The 22,725-nt window shown below is 44.4% G+C and overlaps 1 protein-coding gene across 3 annotated transcripts in view; it reads right to left on the bottom strand.

Annotated features, from left to right (window-relative positions):
• LOC125450854 (protein WWC2-like) overlaps nucleotides 1-22,725 on the bottom strand; it is a 249,715-nt gene that overhangs the window by 100,875 nt on the left and 126,115 nt on the right. For 2 of the 3 annotated variants that reach the window (XM_059644855.1, XM_059644854.1), the window contains exon 3: nucleotides 2,930-3,133. The exons of the other annotated variant lie outside the window; for it this stretch is intronic. In XM_059644855.1, coding sequence (XP_059500838.1) covers nucleotides 2,930-3,133 — 204 coding nt within the window. The remainder of the gene's footprint in view (nucleotides 1-2,929; nucleotides 3,134-22,725) is intronic. 3 annotated transcript variants of the gene reach the window in all.

Here is a 22,725-nt window from a genome sequence, read left to right on the forward strand (position 1 = left end):
TTAAATTTAAAGCAAAACAAGTTAAGAGGAGGGAACTGAAGCGAGAGGAGATCGCGGCTACTAAACACACAGTAAACCTGTGGCCAGGGCACAGCTCATTGTTGGGAATGCACTATCAATGCACACATCCTGTCGAATACAAGGACAGCTTGGAAAATGGTGTAAAAATGGGGCTAATAATGAGAAAGAAAAGCAGCAGAAGAGGTGTGGGGAAGGCAAATTCAAGGGCAGTCTATGCAGGAAACAAAGATGAAGCAATGTAAAACAATAGAACTGTTGGTGTTGGATTGTGTGTAAAGTTGTTTTAACAAGCCAGTCATACGACAGAGACATTGCACTGGACTAAATGAGGGATTCACCACGTTTTTAAAAGTTTGTGTCTTTGACATGATGTGGTGCATCATCTATTCAGGTATGAATCAGTTCTTCATCCAAACTGGAGAAACACTCAACACAGAGTACCACAGCCTTACCATAACAGAAGGAAGAAGAGTCAAATACAAGAACAGTAGCCAATGCATTCATAAAATGACTTAGGACAAGTATCTAATGCCCTACACATTGTAAGTAAAGGGCACAATCAAACCTGTAAAGGCTCTTAAGAAAAGAATAATTGAGTCTGTGATTTGGCGAATCTATTGTATGGGCTGAAATGTGGACCTTGAGAAAGTCACACATCCAAAGACTGGAAAAGTTGTCAAAAGTGGTGGGGAAAGGTAGGCTGGGTCAGTTAGAGAAGACACAAGGGAAAGCAGCAGAGAAGAGTTTCTTAAACTATTAATAAAAGGCATCAAGGTCACATCCGAGGTATGGAATAATGCAGAATGGGGTGATTGAAGAAAAATTAAGGGGATGGGCACCAAAAGTGGAAATAGAATGATGATGTTTGTAAACCTGAAATTTATAATGGAAGGGTCCTACAAGCAACTGAAGAGGAAAGTGGAAGGCTGTGAATTGTGGAGAAATGAGCACAGGATTTACCCTTACAGATCACTGCTATTACAAACCTGCAATTCCTAACAGTCCTGTAACAGAGGATAAATATGTGCTGCCCCACTCACTCATAGAATCCCTAAAGTGTGGAAACAGGCCATTCAGCCCAACAAGTCCACACTAACTCTCAGAGCATCCCACCCAGACCCATCCCCCTACACCTGCATTTCCCATATCTAACCTACCTAACCCTGGACACTGTGAGCAATGTAGCATGGCCAATCCACCTATGCTGCACTGGACTGTGGGAAGAAACTGGAGCACCCAGAGGAAATCCACGCAGACACAGGGAGAATGTGCAAACTCCACACAGTCACCCAAGAACGGAACTGAACCCAGATCCCTGGTGCAGTGAGGCAGCAGCGTTAACCATTGAGCATCAGTACCTGATGCCACATGCTGTTCTGTAACATATGAAAAGTAACTATTACTTTCTCAGTCTTGAAATGTAGAACAAATACCCATGGCTTGCTCAGTCCTGTAATATAGGACAAATATCTATCGCTTCCTCAGTCCTCTAATGTAGGACAACTAACTATAACTTGCTCAGTCCTGTAAGGTGGCTGACATCTTCCACATCTTGTAATGTAGGACAAATACCAATAGCCAAGCTTAATCTAAAAGCTTAGAGGTTAGGAATTTTTGGAGGTATGGGGGTCTGCACCACAGTGGAGAGTTAACAGGGACCACACCCCTGTGATGGCAGCATCCATGCAACCAGGCTGGAGGTGATCTGATTGGAGATGTACAGGGAAGGTTTTTACAGAGGGGGGTAGGTGGCCGGAATGCACTGCCAGGGGAGGTGGTAGAAGCAGATATGATAGCAAAGGCATTTAGACCAGGCAGGAGGCAGAGGGATATGAGCAGGCAGGAGGTAAGGGAATATGAACCACATGCAGGCAGATAGCATTAGTTTAGATTGGCATCATGTTTGCCACAGACATGGTGGGCCGAAAGGCCTGTCCCTGTGCTGTACTGTTCTATGTTCTAGGATTAACAGACAGCTCCACAATCCCAGCAACAGCAGTGATCGCAATGGCCAGCAAAAAGTCTGCAATCAGCTCCATAAATGCAAAATCTTTGAGACCATAAGACCATAAGACATAGGAGTGGAAGGGCTAGATGTGTCTCAGCAAAGAATGGGTTCGAGGTCCAGAGATGGGGCTCTTCATGTAGATGCTGGGGGCAGAACCCTGAGTTTGGGGGATGACCTACTGAACTTCAACCCTACCCCCACCACTCAATTCTTTCCTCTAGCTTCAAAATTGAGCCTAAGGACTGTGGTCTGTCAGAGGCAAGGACAGATGTGCGGCTCCAGGTTTTTCCCACACCCACCCTCAAATCTGCAAACGTACGGGCAGGTCACGGCTGTGTGTGCGGGAGGGTGGAGGTGTGGCAGAAGGGAGGACGGCTGGGGTAATTTTAAGAACCCCTGCCTTCAATCCCAGCAGTGGAGGCTTGTAAAATTCTGTCCACTATGTTCAGGAATTCTCGATTCCCTCTGATTTCCATCAGACAATGGATGGGGCCTGCTCCAACCTAGGCTGTAAACACAGTTTTTCAGGCAACAATTTTACAGACAATTCCAATTGTGAACATTGTTACATGTTCCACGTGCCTACAGCTCTGCAATAGGCCACATTTCAGTATCATTCCGCAAAGTTTGGGTAAACAACAGCATTATTAAGTTTCTGCCACTGATAATGTTTGGTTGAGCTACATTGAATTAATGGCGCACACTTCATCCAGGATTATTTGGCAGCAGTTGAGTGAGAGAATATTTTCAATGACTGATAATTCCAAACATTAATTCATTCACATGAAGCATTGTCACAGACACTAACCATGAGCTGAACTGTCTATAATTCAAGGGTTCGGAAGGGAAACTAGGAACACAATCAAATGTCCACTTCTTTTCTCTCCTCTCGATACTTACAACTGGTCCGGGAACTGGACTTGTCTTTCCATACATCATTGAGATGCATGTACTCGTCAATGGCTAGGGCCAGCCTTTGCTCCTTAATTTGGTAGAGTTCCTTCTGAGTGCTGAGCGCGTCCTGTGCCACCATTAGGTAATCCTTCAGCATTCGCTCCTGCTCTTTCCTCCACTGTGCCCGTGGATCCTCCAACTGGGTAGTTTCTGAATGGGTAAGAGCGATAGATTTTTCATTAGTTCAAGAGGGAACAGGTTTGACGGGCTGAACAGTCAACACCAGTCCCTGTTACTCTAGCTCACCAACATTTGAATTTCTCACGTCCCTGCATTCAGGACCTCTGAGCTGCTGGGCATGATTATCTAACATCCCCTCTTAGAAGCACAACATTAGTGTTCAATACGCTGAACAAAAACCTCACTTTCACACAGCAGCCACCAAAGAAAAACTGCAAATCACTTCACAGGGAGGAGGCAATGATTCTGAAGAGGACACCAAGCAAAACCTGGGATTCATCCTGCCTTTAACCTACTGCTTTGAAGGGCAACTCATTGTAACATACAGAAATCCTGTTTAAGTGTCCAATGATTCAGATATTATTCGCTGCCAACAGTGGTGGGCACTCATAACTGTGTCCAATGATCATCAATGATAGTCAGAAACCGGGCATCAAGAGAGGCAAATATTTAGCCTGGAGTGTTCCCTCATTCCTTTTCTCCCTATCTCTTCACAATGGCCCAACTGAGATTAGATACCCTCTTAGGGTATTAACATTTGGCAACAATTTAAACAGGTGAAGTTGGATCAGCCAATCATTTGCGTGCCCCACCTTCATCAATGCAAAAGAAAATCAGGCCAATTGTATAATGAGGCCCCCCATATCCAAAAATCCATTTTGCATTATTGTCAAGGCTTAAAATGATCCAAACTGACTCACAAGGATAATGAGTACTATGCATGTTCCTCATTACAGTACCATCAACAATACCTGCCAATCATCTATATTTAAAAAAAGCAAATTTCTTTTTGACTCATCAGGCAATGCTACTGATATTTTCTATACGCTATAAATCCTTCTCTATAAATATTAAATAACTTCCTACACAGCTGACAATTAACCTTGAATGAACTATCCATATGGGTGTTTGAAACTCATTGGTCTAACATCTTTAAAATTGCTCACTTTAAATCTGTGAATTTTGTGTATGCCTTGGGAATAATTTAGCAGACCACATAAATCCAATAGTGAATTCAGGGAAAACTTCTTCCAGAGAATGAATGAATGATTTTATTCTCACGTGTCCTTTACAGTAAGTAAAATACAGTGAAAAGCTTTATGCGCTGTCGCCACAATTCAGTGCCATTTTGAACAGTTTCATGAATAAGAAGAAAAAATTGAAAGATATAGCTTAAAGAGAGTCCAACAATCTTGCACCAGCTCATCATCAATGATGCTTGAGAATGGTCAGATCGAGTACTTGCTACTGCTTGGAGTATTTGAGCCAAGATAAATACATGGAGGAGAGAGTGACAGAAGAATACGCTGATAGGATTAAATGAAGGGGGCTGTTTGGAAGCATAAACAGCTGTTTAAATATTGGTACAGAGAAGTTCGATTGGATAGCCTGTTTCTGTGCTGTAATTGTAAAGGCCTTTTGAGGCTTAACTATAAAACAAACAACAATGTATAATTAATATTACACATACACAATGGATTCTTTTACTCAGCTCTTTTTCATACAAATGTTCACCCCTCTCTCAAAGGCATTGACTCCTTACTGGGGTACAATTCCACAGCCAAAGTCTATCTTCTAACTCATCACCATAGGCATAATTTGTTGCATGTCAAGCTTTTTCTGCAGTTGTCACAGAGCTCATCCCTATCTTATCCTCTTTCGATGTGCACATGCATCTTCATCGGGGGTTACCACACTAACCAGAAAGTCTGACCAAAATTTCCCACTCTAGCGCAGGTGGAGTAACTGGTTTACCGGATATACCATTAGGAGAACTAGAAGGGATTAATCCAAGCCACAGACGAACATGGCTTGAATGCAATGAGACTGAGTTGAGACAGGTTTTTGATCAAAGTGGGAATTGTAGTTATGGGGTTCAGGTAAAAGAAGGAATTACAGCCACAATCAAATTAGCCACGATCTTACTGAATTGCAGATTGGCACAGTTGCTCAGTGGTTAGCACGATGCACGACAGCATGATGAATTCAATTCCACCCTTGGGTGACTGTCTGTGTGGAGTTTGCATGTACCCCCTTTGTCTGCACAGGATTCCTCTGGGTGCTCCAGTTTCCTTCCCCAGGCACAAAGATGTGCAGGCTAGGTGGATTGGCCATGCTAAACTGCCCATAGTGACCAGGGGCATGTAGGTTAAATGGATTAGCTGTGAGAAATACTGGGATGGGGTAGATGGGTGAGTCTTGGCAGGATGATTTACAGAGGGTTGGTGGAGCCTTGATGGGCCAAATGGCCTGATTCTACACTGCCGTGACTGTACGATGATTCGGAGTGAGCTGAACGGCCTGCTGCTCTTACTTATGATCTTTTTAAGGACTTATACTAGTTGTGGTTAACAGTCACAAATTGGTATTCATTAGATTAGACAGATCTGTGTTAAGTATGTGCGTTACACAGATTTAACAGCAGTTCGCAATGCCTATGATCAAAATAAATTAGAGCAAACCTGATGTTAAGAAGCTAATGCACCACCTAAGCCATTGCACAGTATGTCCAAGGTTTTGACTTATCAAGGCTGCATTTAAAATTAAGAACTTGATGGTATGTCCAGTTTCAGATTTCCTAAGAAGAAAAAGGTCTGGAAACATACCTTTGCAGCATCAGCACCTCAAAGCAGAACTTACGCTATGGGTGGGGGTACAGTGGGTCAGATCATGAAGGTGTGTTTGTTGTGATAGTCAGGCTGGACCCTTAGTTCGGGTCTATGGTGGGTGTGAGTCCAGCATTGGTCAGGCCTGAGGCTGTTAAGTGGGCGAGGGGTTGGCATTGAGTCAATTGGGTTTGGGAGGCATGTCAGGGGGCCGGGGGATGTGTCAGTTATCCAGGAGATGTCAGCTGTTGGGTGATGCCAAGGGGCAGGGTAGGTTGGGGTTGGGGTCAGCAGTGAGTAGAGGGGTGAGTTAAATAATTAACCAGGAGTTCGAGTAGGCTTTAAATCCTGCAAGTAATTATTAACTTTCAATGAACCAAAATCCTCTGCAGTTTCTGACTTTAATGGGCTTTCATGGAGAGTTTCAGATGCAGGGCAACCGGCCATCAGCAGTGTTCATTTCGCCAACAATCCCCATGGAGTCGACTGTCTCCAGGAATCAGGAACCTTTTGCATGCTACAGCAGAAACAGATCTCAGTATCTCCCACACTTATCTCCATCTCACTTATGTTGCTCACTTCTCCGGAAGCTGTTGGGGGTGTTGTTGGGGCTATAGAAGGAGCAAGTTTGTGATTTCTCTGTCGGAGTGAAGTGTTTTTAGGACTAACTAAAGGGGCAAGATAACTTGTCGGCTCGAAGCACTGAAAGGAACTTGCATGAAATTGCAATGGTTCATTGACTCTCTGCACTCTGTGCCATCACAAAGTTTTATCAGTGTGCCCATCTAACATAACTGTTTCTATTTATGCTGAGGTACTCACAATCAGATCTCAGGAGCCGGCTATAATGGGTTTCAATTAAAAGAGCCATGAGAGATTTTGTGTGCCAATTTTCATGGCAAATTGAACTTCACCCCTGATTACTTAATCAAACCTTTCCTCATCAGTTCTAGCCCCAGGATGTTAGCGATCCCTGTTAATCAAATGATGCTCTTTATTAATTTTGCAGACAGTATAAAGCAATAACAGAGGCAACAGTCAAAGCCTCATTATATTGGGCATTCATAAAGCACTTGTTCGTTTAATATGCAGATCCTGCAATCGGAGAAGTGAACTTCTCTGACCCCAGATGTCTCTTTCTCGTTCTCACTAACCTACGTTTGTTTTTATTCATTTGTGGGATGTGGCCATCACCATCTAGATCACAATTCATTGCCTATTCCTACTTGCCCTGAAGGCAATTAAGAGTCACCCACTTTGCTGGAGTCACATGTAGGCGAGGCCAAGTGATGACAGCAGATTTTATTCTCTAAAAGAAGATCAGTGAACCAGATGGGTTTTTTTTAGTGACGAATGACAGACGTTACACAGTCACTATCGCATCAGCTTTATAAGTCCAGACTTACATTGAATTCAAATTTATCTGTCTGTCACGGTGAGATTCAAACCCGTATCCCTGAAACACTCGCCTGGGTTTCTCGATTATTAGTCCAGTAACATTGCTACTCCACTAAATTTCAAATTCCTATCATCTTTCAATTCTTTCCAGGCCTTATTCCTCTGCAACTTTGTACAAACTCTTGCCTCCTCACATTCTCCCAATTACTCCATTTGCCTGCAGCCTCTTGCATGACTTCCTACCTCTCCTACCGCTCCACAGTTGACGGTTGGGCCTTCAGTTGCTCAGGCCTTGTGCTCTGCAACTCCATTCCTGAAGCCCTCCTCCTTTTCAACCTGCGCTCTCTTCCTCAAGGATGGTCTATAACCCGACCTCTTCAGCTAAGTTTTTCATTTATTCCCATCAAATCCTTCTCCATTGTCCCAGCTTTCATTTTCTAAGTTACTATATTACAGCTGCAGTTCTCGCTCCTCATTTTGTTTAACATGGAGGGCCTAAAAAAGCTGGGGAAAGTTAAGAAAAACATGGCCTCTAACATTATTAGTGCGAGTTGTAGCTCAATTGATGAGCATTTCTGACGAGGAATCCCAAAGTTCCAGATTTAAGAACCTCTTCAGATCTGAGTGCTAAGCACAAGGTTGACACAAGTGCAGTTCTGAAGAGGTACTGAAGTAAATCCAAAACATAGACAGAGAACAATACAGCACAGAAAAGGCCCTTCAGCCCTTGATGTTGCGCTGACCTGTGAGCTAATCTAAGCCCATCCCCCTACACTATCCCATCATCATCCATATGCTTATCCAAGGACTGCTTAAATACTCATAATGTGGCTGAGTTAACTACATTGGCAGGCAGGGCATCCCACGCCCTTACCACTCTCTGAGTAAAGAACCTGCCTCTGACATCTGTTTTAAATCTATCACCCCTCAATTTGAGCTATGCCCCCTCGTACAAGCTGACGTCATCATCCTCCGAAAAAGACTCTCACTGTCCACCCTATCTAATCCTCTGATCATCTTGAATGTTTCTATTAAATCCCCTCTTAGCCTCCTTCTCTCCAATGAGAACAGACCCAAGTCCCTCGGCCTTTCTTCATAAGGCCTTTGCTCCAGACCAGGCAACATCCTGGTAAATCTCCTCTACACCTTTTCCAATGCTTCCACCTACTTCCTGTAATAGGGAGACCAGAACTGTATGCAATATTCCAAGTGAGGCTGCACTAGGTTTTGTACAGTTGCAGCAATGACATCACGGCTCCAGAACTCAATCCCTCTACCAATAAAACCGAACACACCTTAAGCCTTTTTAGCAGCACTATCAACCTGGGTGGCAACTTTCAGGGATCTACGCACATGGACACCAAGATCCCTCTGCACATCCACACTACCAAGAATCTTTCCATTGACCTGGCATTCTGCCTTCCTATTATTCTTCCCAAAGTGAATCACCTCACATTTATCTATTTGCCACCTTTCAGCCCAATTCTGCAGTTTATCCAAGTCTCCCTGCAACCTGCAACATTCTTCCACACTGTCCACCAATGCACCGACTTTAGTGTCATCTGCAAACTTACTAACCCATCCACCAATGCCTGCGTCCAAGTCATTTATAGAAATGACAAACAGCAGTGGTCCCAAAACTAATACTTGAGGCACACCACTAGTAACCGGGCTCCAGGCTGAATATTTTCCATCATCCACCACTTGTTGCCTTCTTACAGAAAGACAGTTTCTAATCCAAACCACTAAATCTCCCTCAATCCCGTGCCTCCGTATTTTCTCCAATAACCTACCATGTGGAACCTTATCAAAAGTTTTACTGAAGTCCATGTGCACCATGTCAACTGCCCTACCCTCATCCATATGCTTGGTCACCTTCTCAAAAAACTCAATGAGGTTTGTGAGACACGACCTGCCCTTGACGAATCCATGTTGACTATCTCCAAATTGTTGCTCGCTAGATGATTATAAATCCTATCTACACAGAACATAGAACATAGAACATTACAGCACAGTACAGGCCCTTTGGCCCTTGATGTTGTGCCGACCTGTCATACCAATCTCAAGCCCATCTAACCTACACTATTCCATGTACGTCCATATGCTTATCCAATGACGACTTAAATATAGAACACAGAACAAAACAAGGATCTTATAATCCTTTCCAAAACTTTTCCTACAACAGACGTAAGGCTCACTCGTCTATAATTACCTGGGTCATCCCTAGTGCCTTTCTTGAACAAAGGCACAACATTTGCAATCCTCCAGTCCTCTGGTACTAAACCTGTAGACAATGAGGACTCAAAGATCAAGGCAAAAGGCTCTGCCACCTCCTCCCTAGCTTCCCAGAGAATCCTTGGAAAAATCCCATCCGGCCCAGGGGATTTATCTACCATCACACCTTCTAGAATTAATAACACCTCCTCCTTACTAACCTCAATCCTTTCATTTCTAGTAGCCTGTAACTCAGGCTTCTCCTCTACAATATTGTCCTTTTCCTGAGTGAAAACAGATGAGGAATATTCGTTTAGCAGCTCTCCAATCTCCACAGGGTCCACACACAACTTCCCAATTCTGTCTTTGGCTGGCGCTATTCCTACCCTAGTCATGCTCTTATTCTTCGCATACCGATAGAAAGCTTTAGAGTTCTCCTTTATTCTACCTGCTAATGTCTGCTCATGTCCCCTCCTTGCTCTTCTTAACTCTCTCGTTAAATCCTTCCTAGCTAATCTGTAACTCTCCATTGCCTCATCTGAACCATCTCATCTCATCGTCACATAAGCCTCCCTCTTCCGCTTAACAAGAGATATAATTTCTTTAGTAAACCACAGTTCCGTTACCTTATCGCTTCCTCCCTGCCTGACAGGGACATACCTATCAAGGACACGCAATATCTGTTCCTTAAACCAGCTCCACATTTCGATTGTCCCCATCCCCTGCATTTTGCTACCCCATTCTCTGCTTCCTAAATCTTGCCTAATTGCATTATAACTGCCTTTCCCCCATCAATAACTCTTGCCCTGTGGCATGTTCCTATCCCTTTCCAGTGCTAAACTAAACGTAACCGAATTATGGTCGCTCTCTCCAGAGTGCTCACCTACCACTAAATCAAACACCTGGCCTGGTTCATTACCAAGTACCAGATCCAGTGTGGCCTCCCCTCTTGTCGGCCCTTCGATGTACTGTGTCAGGAAACCCTCCTGCACACATTGGACAAAAACTGATCCATCCGATGTACTAGAGTTTTAGCAATTCCAGTCAATGTTAGGGAAGTTAAAGTCTCCCACAGTGACCACCCTGTTCCTTTCACTCCTGCCCAGAATCGTTTTGCCAATCCTCTCCTCCACATCCCTGGAACTTTGCGGGGGTCTACAAAAAACTCCCAGCAGTGTTAACTCTCTTCTCCTGTTACTGACCTCAGCCCATACCACCTCAGTAGACGAGTCCTCGTCAAAAGTTCTTTCAGCCACCGTTATACTGTCCCTGACTAATAAAGCCACACCTCCCCATCTTTTACTACCTTCCCTGATCTCAATGAAAGATCTAAACCCTGGAACCCGCAACATCCATTCCTGATCCTGCTCTATCCATGTCTCCGAAATGGCCTCAACATCGAAGTCCCAGGTACCTATCCATGCTGCAAGCTCACCTATACTGCTGGAAATAATGTTGGAAATATTACATATTTACACACACGTATTAATCAATTAAAACCATCTAACTGATTAAAGATTTAACAGCATCTTAGGTTTGTTTAATACATCCTCATCAGTTGTGTGACTCTTTGATCTTTTACTTATAAATTCTTTGTCTGACTCTACCTCTCTCACTAACACCTGAAGAAGGAGTGAGGCTCCAAAAGTTTGTGTTTCCAAATAAACCCATTGGACTATAACCTGGTGTCATGTGATTTCTGATCTTGTCCACCCCAGTCCAACACCAGCACCTCCACATTGTGACATACGCACAGATCAAGCAGCATGTGTGAAGAGAAACAGCTAATGTTTCATGTCGATGAAGACCCTTCATCAATTAAGGTGCTGTCATTTTAATGTGACATTAAACTGAGCCTCCACCTATTCCATCAAATGGGTCTAAATATCCCATGACAACATACTGAAGAGGAGCATAAAAATTCTCCCAAGTGCGCGAGCCAATCTTTATCCCTCATCCAGTACCATGCAATAAAATCAGATTATCTGGTTATCACATTGCTGTTTGCTGTTATGTACAACTTGGCTGCTGTTTGTCCTACATTACAACAATGACTCTTTCGTACTTAATTGGATGTAAACCACATTGAGACATCTGATGGTTTTCAATTGTACTGTATACATGCAAATGTTTTTATTATTAGAATGCATCAACATTCTAGAAAGTGTTACTGATACAAAAACTCTTAATTATCAAGAGTTTCCTCTTCACCTCAAATATTTACGGACAAACAGTAAATAGGAAATATCAAAAAAACTGGTGCAAAACAAGCAGGAACTTTAAGCTAAGATTACAAGGTGTAGAACCGGATGAACACAGCAGGCCAAGCAGCATCAGAGGAGCAGGAAAGCTGACGTTCCAGGCCTGGCCCTCAGAAAAGAAGGGTCTAGGCCCGAAACGGCAGCTTTCTTGCTCCTCTGATGCTGCTTGGCCTGCTGTGTTCATCCTGCTCTACACCTTGTTATCTCAGATTCTCCAGCATCTGCAGTTCCTACTACCGCTGAAACAAATTTTAAGCTTACGTTTTTTTTAGAATGACTGTGAAGTTATTTATCACGCAGTGTAGTAATAACTGCAATCTCGATGTGGTCTTGATGATCACTGCTGCATTTCAGTGACTTTATGGTTCTTTTGTCATCAGCAGCTGAGACACATAGCTCAGGCATGTTTGGTCATCGTTGAGATGCAAGAAGTGGGGAAGTAAGCAACTGTGAACCAGGGCAGTGAAAAGACAGGCAGTCAAGGTTCCTGCTTCAGAAAGTATACATGTGTTGGAAAGAGAAATGGAGGAAGGAAGGGTAAAAGGAAGGGAGGGACAGAGAAAAGAAGAAAAAGAAGAAGCAAGGGACGGAGGAAGGGAAGAAGGGATGAAGAAAAGATTGAGGAAAGGAGAGAGACAGACAAAAAGGCTAAAAGTGAAAGAGAGAGTGAGGAAGAAAGGAATTACGGAAGAGATTGAGGGGGCAAGAAAAGAAGGGTGCAGGAAGGAAGAGAGTGAAACAAAGGCAGGGAGAGACAGAGAAAGGACAGAGGGAAGAAGGGAGGGTGGCAGAAGAGAATGGAGGAGGAGAAGGTGGTGGGTGGAGTGGTGAGAAGGGACTGACTTCCACTTATACAGTGATAACAAAGTGTGGAGCTGGTTGAACACAGCAGGCCAAACTGCATCTTCCACTTGTACAATGCTTTTCATGAACACCAGACAACTGAAATTCTTTTACAGCCAATGAAATATGTCCTGTTTACAAAACAGTCCCTGTTGTAATGTAGGACAGGTGGCAACCATTCATGCAGCAAGCTCCCACAAACGGCAAAATAACAATGACCAGCTGGTTTGCTTTTGTGGTTCTTTTCAAGTGCTAAATATTGAACAGGGCACTGGGGATAGCTGCACTACTCTTTGTCAAAGTAATGCCATGAGATCTTTTAAATCCACTAGTGCAGATAAATGGAGCCTCATTATAACATCTGTTCCCAGGAGGTGAATGTGCGTGTCAGTCATGATTTTATTTCAAGTCTTACAGTGGGACTTGAATTCAGAATCCTGTGACTTTGAGGCAAGGAAACTAAGAACCCAGGCATGGCAGTCTCAGTTGAGGTAATCAGCATCAGGAAATGATAGGGCCGTGCTCAGCAGCTGGGAGGAAAGACTCTTTATATTCAGCACATAAGGTCACAGTGCAAAATGACAGCTTCTGTCAGGTAACGGAGGGCTACTCCACAAATAAACTCGCAGCACAACAGGATCTTGATCAGAGATAATGGGAACTGCAGATGCTGGAGAATCCAAGATAATAAAATGTGAGGCTGGATGAACACAGCAGGCCCAGCAGCATCTCAGGAGCACAAAACCCGACGTTTCGGGCCTAGACCCTTCATCAGGGAGGGGGATGGGGTGAGGGTTCTGGAATATTCCATCCCTCACACCCCGCCCCCACCCACAACCGCCCAAAGAGGATCCCCCTCGTTCTCACACAGCACCCTACCAACCTCCGGATACAACGCATCATCCTCCGACACTTCCGCTATTTACAATCCGACCCCACCACCCAAGACATTTTTCCATCCCCACCCCTGTCTGCTTTCCGGAGAGACCACTCTCTCCGTGACTCCCTTGTTCGCTCCACACTGCCCTCCAACCCCACCACACCCGGCACCTTCCCCTGCAACCGCAGGAAATGCTACACTTGCCCCCACACCTCCTCCCTCACCCCTATCCCAGGCCCCAAGATGACATTCCACATTAAGCAGAGGTTCACCTGCACATCTGCCAATGTGGTATACTGCATTAACTGTACCCGGTGTGGCTTCCTCTACATTGGGGAAACCAAGCGGAGGCTTGGAGACCGCTTTGCAGAACACCTCCGCTCAGTTCGCAACAAACAACTGCACCTCCCAGTCGCAAACCATTTCCACTCCCCCTCCCATTCTTTAGATGACATGTCCGTCATGGGCCTCCTGCAGTGCCACAATGACGCCACCCGAAGGTTGCAGGAACAGCAACTCATATTCCGCCTGGGAACCCTGCAGCCTAATGGTATCAATGTGGACTTCACCAGTTTCAAAATCTCCCCTTCCCCTACTGCATCCCTAAACCAGCCCAGTTCGTCCCCTCCCCCCACTGCACCACACAACCAGCCCAGCTCTTCCCCCCCACCCACTGCATCCCAAAACCAGTCCAACCTGTCTCTGCCTCCCTAACCTGTTCTTCCTCTCACCCATCCCTTCCTCCCACCCCAAGCCGCACCTCCATCTCCTACCTACTAACCTCATCCCACCTCCTTGACCTGTCCGTCTTCCCTGGACAAACCTATCCCCTCCCTACCTCCCCACCTATACTCTCTCCACCTATCTTCTTTTCTCTCCATCTTCGGTCCGCCTCCCCCTCTCTCCCTATTTATTCCAGTTCCCTCTCCCCATCCCCCTCTCTGATGAAGGGTCTAGGCCCCAAACGTCAGTTTTTGTGCCCCTGAGATGCTGCTTGGCCTGTTGTGTTCATCCGGCCTCACATTTTATTATCTTGGAATTCTCCAGCATCTGCAGTTCCCATTATCTCTGAAGGTATTTAGCATGCTTGCCTTTATTGGTCAGTGTCGGAGTTGGGAGGTCATGTTGCCGTTGTACAGGGCATTGGTTAGGCCACTATTGGAACAATGTGTGCAATTCTGACTTCCCTGCTGGAGTGATGTTGTGAAACTTGAAAGGGCTCAGAAAAGCTTTACCAGACGTTGCCAGAGTTTGAGCTGTAGGGAGACCCTGAATAGGCTGAGGCTATTTTCCCTGGAACATCAGAGGTGAGGGGTGACCTTACAGACGTTTATAAAGTCATGAGGGGCATGGATAGGGCAAATAGACAAGATCTTTTCCCTGAGGTTGGGGAGTCTAAAACTAGAGACATGGGTTTAACATGAGAGGGGAAATATTTAAAAGGGACGTAGGGGGCAACGTTTTCACACAGCAGGTGGTGCATGTACGCAATGAGCTACCAGAAGAATTGGTGGAAGCTGGTAGAATTACAGTATTTAAAAGGCATCTGGGTGGGTATACGATTAGGAAGGGTTATAGGCCAAGTGCTGGAAAATGGGGCTAGATTTAATTTAGGATATCTGGCCAGCATGGACGATTTGGACCGAAGGGTCTGTTTCCGTGCTATACATTTCTATGTCTCTATGGCTCTATAACAGTGCTCCAGACAGAAACCAGATTAAGAGAGCAGAAATAGGCAAAAGAGAAGAAACTTGTAAAACAAAATTCTAAAAATACTTTCAGCTATATATTCTCCCAACAAACACAATGAAAAGATATAGAGGGTGAAACTCTCTGTTATAACTTTGATGGAAATGGAGAAGTGTACTTATAAGTATGAATGGATTTCCACAATCCTTCCCACAAAATTACACTGACAAAGAAGGAGAAACTCTAAGAAGTGTTATTCCCATGCAAGACTTTTTATACACAGGAAAGTTTCAACTTCAGAAGATCCAGGTGGGTTAGGGTTAGCGTTAGGGTTAGGGTTAGGGGTTAGATGACACCCACTCATCTGCCTGGTAATTGCGAGAGGCAAGTTTCTTCTGTCCACGCGCTCTGAGGAGGGAGTTCCAATGCCTTTGTTTCGAATTGGTAACAGCAATGTTTTCTCTTCGTTCTCATGCATGGCTGTCACAGGAAAATATGATGGTTATCAGTTCAGACCTAGTATCCCTGCAGAAGGTGGTGGTGGGCAGTGCCCATTAACTAGGTCCCGGGGCTGTGGGGAGTGGAGGGGGTACCTGCTATGCTCCGGCCTGGGTCGCTGAGGTTGAAGGTGCAGACTAGCACTGGGCCCCATGACCTCTGGCCCTGCCCCTGGTGGTGAGTCTTCTTTATCCAAGTCTGTATCCTCAAGGTTCTCTGACTGTGTCGCTGGGTAGATAACTCCAGGATGATGACACAGCAATTCAAAAGGAATGACATTATGGCATGTGTGACTTTGAGGTGGAGCATGAAGGTATACACTTGACTATTACCTGTTTGATCACTGCCCTACAATGGTTCTCTTTCTGGCAATGCCCCAATTTTAAAATTCTCATTGATTTTTTTCAGGTCCATCTCCTGATCTCTGTAATCTCCTTCAGCCTCCATAAAACCCCTTTGACAGCAGCTTCCAAACCCACGAGCCCTACCCTCTAAAAGGATAAGGGCAGCAGATACATCACCATCCGCTGCAAAGTCCCCTTCAAGCCACTCACCATCCTGACTTGGAAATGTACCTCCATTCCTTTACTACTATTTACTATTAAAATCCTGAAACTCCCTTCTTGACAACATTGTGTGTGTTCCTACACCCCGATGACTGCAATGGTTTGAGAAGGCAGCTCAGTGGCACGCAAAGTTAGTTTTCCATCTGCTGCTCTTGTCATCTCAGTGCTGCTATACTCAGAAGGAAGGGCTCACCCCAGGCCTTTCTGAGAAAAGATTCAATTGAATCACATCACTGCAGTACAAATGCCTCCAGGGTCCAGTTAAATGCTCGGCCCTCTTGACTGTGAACACTGTGCTCTAAGCAGTAAACCTATTACTGTTAAAATCACATGCATAATTTGGTTGCTGCTGTTGAATATTCAATAATAATTCTGAATAATAATTAACCATTCTCCCTTGATACTAATTTTATGTCTTGGAACTCCAGCCAAAAGTGAGGGGAAGAGTTGAACATTTTACCATGAAATCTGATCGAAAGCTGCTAATGCACGAGTTCCTGTGATTGTCCTGGAAGCGGACAATAAAGTGAGTGAACTCGTAGCAATGAGCAAAAGATTTTTGCAAAATTTCCCTGTAATGAGTGACCCATTCAAATATTCCCCTTATTTATTTATTTTTCCAAAACAGTATGTGAGTGACCGGATGCAGTAAATGTGGTTGTAACTTGCTGTTGAAATTAGGTACAACGAATTGGGTGGGGACAAGCGGAAATGGGGGTAGGTTTTTTTTGCACACAGCATGTTCCATGGTTTTGTATGTCTGCAGCAAACAAGCCTTAGTGCCTTTGCTATGGTCTATCCTTACACAGGTCAGCTTTGAAGGAGTGGAAAATGTGCTTTCACACTTAAGCTGGTGCGGATTGTTGTCACAGTTCAACGACTGCAAAAGAATAATGGCTGGACAACCAGCTACGATCCTATGTTTGGAGATAGCAAAAACTGCATTTGCTGGAGTCAGAGTCAATACAATGTGGAGCTGGAGGAATACAGCATCAGGCAGTATCAGAGGAGCAGGAAAGTTGACCCTTCTTCAGAAATGGGGAGAGGGATGGGAGCTGGGAGATAAATACAGGGGGTAGGGCTGGGGTAAGGTAAGGTGGGATGGTGACATTTCCTTTTCAACAATCTTTCCTTTAACTCCTCCTACTTCCTACAAATTGAAAGGGTGATTATGGGCACCCATATGGGTTCAAGCTATGCCTGCCTCTTTGTGGGATATATGGAACAGTTCCTTTCCCTCTGTTACACTGGCACTATCCCTCACCTCTTTCTCTGCTACACTGATCACTGTATCAGTGCCACCTCACGCTCCCATGAGGAGTTTGAACAGTTCATTAACATTACTAACAGCTTTCACCCCCATCTGAAATTCACCTGGATCATCTCTGACACCTCCCTCCCGTCCCCGGACCTTTCTGTCTCCATCTCCTGTAACCATTTCAGCACTGCCATCTATGTCAAATCCACCGGCTCACGTAGCTACCTTGCCGACACCTCCTCTCACCCATCCTCCTCCAAAAATGCAATCCCTTAATCACGATAACTATGAGTCGATAGGCAATTGTGGGGGGAATCCCATCCTGCTCACTAATGTCCTTTAGGGAAGGAGACGGCCATCTTTAACTGGTCTGGTCTACACGTTACTCCAGACCCACAGCAATCTGACTGACTCTTCACTACCCTGTGGGCAATTAGGGATGGACAATAAATGTTGGCCGAGCCAGCAATAGCTTCATGAATTAAGCTTTTAAAAATTGAGAGTTGTCTGATAGGCAGTAATTGGATGGGTTGGATTTTCCTGTTTTTTCTGTTTATAGGATTCACCTGGGCAATTTTCTATAGTGTCGGGTAGATGCTAGTTGTGTAATTGGGTGCCAACAAAGCAGGCTGCTTTGCCTTGGATCATGTCAAGCTTCTGGTGTGTTGCTGCAGCTAGACTCAACCTTGCCAGTGGTGAGTGCTTCATCACAGTCCTGACTTGTGTCTTGTCGATAGTGGACAGGCTCTGGGGAGTCAAGAGCGACAACTGAAGGGTGCTGAACATTGTGAAATCAATCAGCGAACATCCTTACTTATGACCTTAGGATGGAGTGGAGGTCATCGATGAAGCAGCTGAAGATGACTGGGTTTAAGACACTGCCCTGAGGAACCCCTGCAGAGATGTCCTGGAGCTTAGATGACTAACCTCCAACAATCACAACCATCTTTCTTTGTGGCAGGTATGACTCCAACCAGTGTTGTTTTCCCATGGATTCCTATTGACTCTAATATTGTGAGGCCTCTTTGTTGCTACACTCCGTTGATTGCAGCCTTGATGCCAAGGGCTATCACTCTCAGTTTGCCTCTGGGATTCAGCTTTTTTGCTCATGGGTGATCCAAGGCTCTGGTGAGATCAGGAGCCAAGTGGCCCTGATGGAACCCAAACTGAGATATAGATCATTATTTTTATTTTTATAAAGCTCCCTTATTATTCAAGAAAGCAGGGTGCTCTATATGAATCCCGCCGATGTCAACCACTAATACAACACTGACAACAGACAGGGTTTAACATTGGCCAGTAGGTCCTTACTTCAACAAGACATGTCCATTATCTTCCTGTGCTTTTTGCAATATAACTTTCTGATCATTGATCATTCAAATAGGGCGGAGAGTTGATTGATCAGGGCAAGCAATTCTGTATTTTCTGAACCAATCAGATTGGAGAATCATTCTGAACCAATCAGGCTGAACCATCATCAACAAGCAGCTTTTAATACATATCTCAGCCAGCAATTCAAGAACACTATCTTAGAAGAAACAGAAGTTCAAAAAAATGCAGCAATAATAAATGGCGAGGGAATGAGGGTCTACACTTATAAAATGTACATTTCCAGTGACAGAGAAGTTACTGGTAGTTACAAGGTTGACCACCTTGCTACTCCAGAATAGGTAAGACCTAACTTTGTTGGGTGAGTTTGGTCCATATCTATAATGCCAGTAAAAGAACTTCACAATATTCAAAATAATAGGAAAGCCAGACAGTGAGAAGCTTGTTCTGCTCAGCTTTTGGGGGCAGTGGTGCTTTTCAAATCACAGCTTCTTAATTTTCCTGAGATAACAAGGTGCAGAGCTGGAGGAACACAGCAGGCCAAGCAGCATCCGAGGAGCTGGAAAGCTGATGTTTCCGGCCTAGACCCTTCTTTGTTGAACGGTGCATGTGCAGTTGCCGGCAGTTGCTGAACTGAGTATAAATAACAGTGAGTGCTGATAACTTCGCTGTTACTTTTACAGATAAATTTTGCCTGTAGGCAAATTCTGCATCCAACATGCAGTAGCTGGACTCCATTGCTGAGATCCTTTCCAGCACCATCTAGTGACTCAGCCAAAAACTGCAGACAGTCTCACCAGTGCAAGAATGAACAAACAGGTTCACATTGCAACTTAGTTGTCATGTCGTGCACTATACTGCTACACAGTATTACTAAGTATACATGTCTTTACCCACAGGGCTTGCAATATTTAACAGAAATGTATATTTCTATGTTGACCTCAGGAAGCAGAATAGTAAGAAGCAGAAATAAATATTATTTCAGCTTTCTATTGCTTTCTGCCTAATTGAATAAATCTTCCACAGTTGAGAAAAATATGTAATGCTGAGGGTCCTGGAAATGTGACATGTGACTCCAGGAAAAAATGCTCCTATACAAGACAAACATCAAAAGCATTCCCTCCCCAATACACATTCCATTATCCCCAATCCAACCTGGCCTGAAGATAACTACCTACTCTGAAACCAAGCCATACAGCGTTAACTGGTCATTGGTTAACTCTCATACCTGTGAAGAGTTAATTAATCTACCTTAGGAAGGGTCTCATGCATAAGATCCAAGTTAACTGAACTGATCCTGTGTAGTCACTAAACCAGAAGCTGCTAAACTCACCCTACTCAAGATGTGAGCTTGGATCTAGGCTGACACGGTTGGAGGTATTTGATCAGATGTTGCACTGAGTTCCTGTTAGTTCCAAGAGGATGCGCAGGATCTCACAGGACCCTTGGAAATAGGAACACATTGAGATCATTTCAATAATTGATTCATGACCACCCGTCATCTAAATCATGCCGAGCTCCTTCCTGAATACATTTTCCCAAACTGTCTCCATATCCTTTTAATGCAGTTGATATCTAATATCTTTAATATTAAGAAATTTATCAATCTCTCTCTTCGATAGAATCAATGGTTGAGCTCTGTATCCAATAATACCAAAGATTTACCATCTTCTATACGAAGAAATTCATCTTCATTTCAGACTTACATGGTCAACCTCATCATTTGGGTTTGCGTCCTCCTAGCCCTGGAAGAATCCCCCTGCTTTGACTCTGACAAACTGTATAACAATGTTTCAAGCTTCTAAGAAATTAGCACTCATTTTCCTCAAGTGTAGAGAATATAGTCCCAATCACATGGGACATTCAAAGAAGAGGAAGAGTGAGTATTAACGCATTAAATAGTCAATCAACCACCAGTGGTAGCAAAGTTGATATTGGTGCTTGCAGGATCTGGCTGTGTGCAGATTGACTGCCATTTTTTTTTACTTCAGAAGTAATTTTTAAGAATTTTTTCAGGGATGCAGTTATCGCTGGCTCGTTCAGCATTTATTTCCCCTTTCTAGTTGCCTTTGAGAAGGTGGTGCTGAGCTGCCTCCCTGAACTGCTACAGTCCATTTGGTGTGGATACTCTCACAAAAAAAAATCATTAGGGAGGGGATTCAGGATTTTGAACCAGTGCCTGTGAAGGAGTGTGGATATACTTCCAAGACAGGATGGTGAGTGCCTGGGAGGGGAACTTGTAGCTAGTGGTGTTCCGCATTTAGTTGCTGTCCTTGTCCTTCTAGCTGGTAATGGTCGTGGGTTTGGAAGGTGAACTTCTGCAATGCAACTTGTCGATAGCAAACACTGCCTCCGCAGAATGTCGGTGGTGGATGGCTGTGGTTACTCAGTTGCATGAAAGGCAGTTTGGTCAATGCAAGTGTGAGATTGCTGCATAAGTGCAAAAATCTGTTCACTTTCTAGCAAGTGACTGTGGTGCCCTGCAAAGGGAGGGAGAGAGGAAATTAGAAAACGGAGGGAGAGTGGGAATGAAAAGTCGGCCACCCGTTGACTAAGTGACGCTTGGTGGAAGTGCGTGTGCAGGACAGTGGATGGGCAGGACAGGATTAAACTCTGACACGCATACCATGAAATAATACAGCCCCTTACTCTCTTGTCCAGGCTCATGCAGGCAGAACAATAACTTATTGGCGCACGACAATAAAGCTGGTCCCTGTCGAATTGAACCTCAGTAAGAATCAGAGCCCTCAACAGAGGAAGAGAAAACGGTTGGGTGAGGCTGTCGACGGGGCTGGGGAAGGTGAATTTGAATATATGAATGTTTATGAACGAACCCCTCTTAGACCTCGGCTGCAGAGGCTCTGATTGAAAAGCGACAAGAATCTACTGTGAGAGCTGGGCAGCCTTCTGTTGATACAATCCACTGCACATGTGACCAAAAGAAGCCAAGATTGCTGCAGAATTCCCTTTATGACGAGTGAATAGCCATCTCTCCTGATAAAAATCATGGCAAAATTTATAGTCTGCAGCAGCCTGGGAGACAGCAGCATCACCCCTTGCTTTCAGGAATGAGAAAGATATTTTCTGTTGGCTGCCAGATAACATAAAAATCTTGCTCATAACACGCAGCTTAGCACCGCCATCAATGCTGTAGCACACAGATGGTGGTGTCCCAACGCAATGCTGCTTACTGGGTAAAATGACAGTTCAGCGCTGATACCAGTTGTGTACAAGAGCGCTTGCCAGCCATCAGATGTCAGATTGTAAAACATTTAGTCACAGATCATTACATCATTTCTAGGGGGTGTCAAACAGATTGACTTGAAAAATCCCACGATCTCTCAGCATTCACTGATCGCAGCCAGAGAATGTGGCAGCGGTGCCTACTGCACATCCCTGCAGAGCCACTGGGATGGGGTAAAGTTGAGAAATACCCCAATCATGAACGTGGAACTCCTTCTGAAATGTCACCAACCTGGGAGATGGTGCCTTTCACAGTCAAGAGAGTGGTAAATTTTTGGAATTCCCTACACGAAGGATTACTCTTTGGGTATACTTAAAGCAGAAGGTGATAATATTTCTGATTATCAATGACGTAAAAGGTTATGGGGGTAACGTAGGTAAAAGGCATTGAACTATTTCAACCGTGATCATATTAAATAGCACTTCAGACTTGATGCACTGAATGGCCTATTCCTGATCCTCTGCTTTCCTTACAGTTCAAATGATTCCATCCAATGAATTGTCCACAGCATCCTCTAAGTGTCAATGTTTACCTTGCCTATCCAATATTACAAGCTGGATGAACCACAATGGCCCAGATATTCCCATTGCCATCCGAACAGCTTTGACCTCTAAAATTGTTCACTTACTTGTTGGCAAGGTTCCTGGCCAAGCCTTTGAGTTTAGCATGAGCTAAACACAACCATTGGATATAACCAGGGAGAAAGCCACTCAGCACGAAAGTAGCATTTCAGGCTCACTCTTTTTTTTCCCCAACGCTTGCTGCTACATATCAGG

Source organism: Stegostoma tigrinum, chromosome 3 (assembly GCF_030684315.1).
Source record: "Stegostoma tigrinum isolate sSteTig4 chromosome 3, sSteTig4.hap1, whole genome shotgun sequence".
Lineage (NCBI taxonomy): Eukaryota > Metazoa > Chordata > Chondrichthyes > Orectolobiformes > Stegostomatidae > Stegostoma > Stegostoma tigrinum.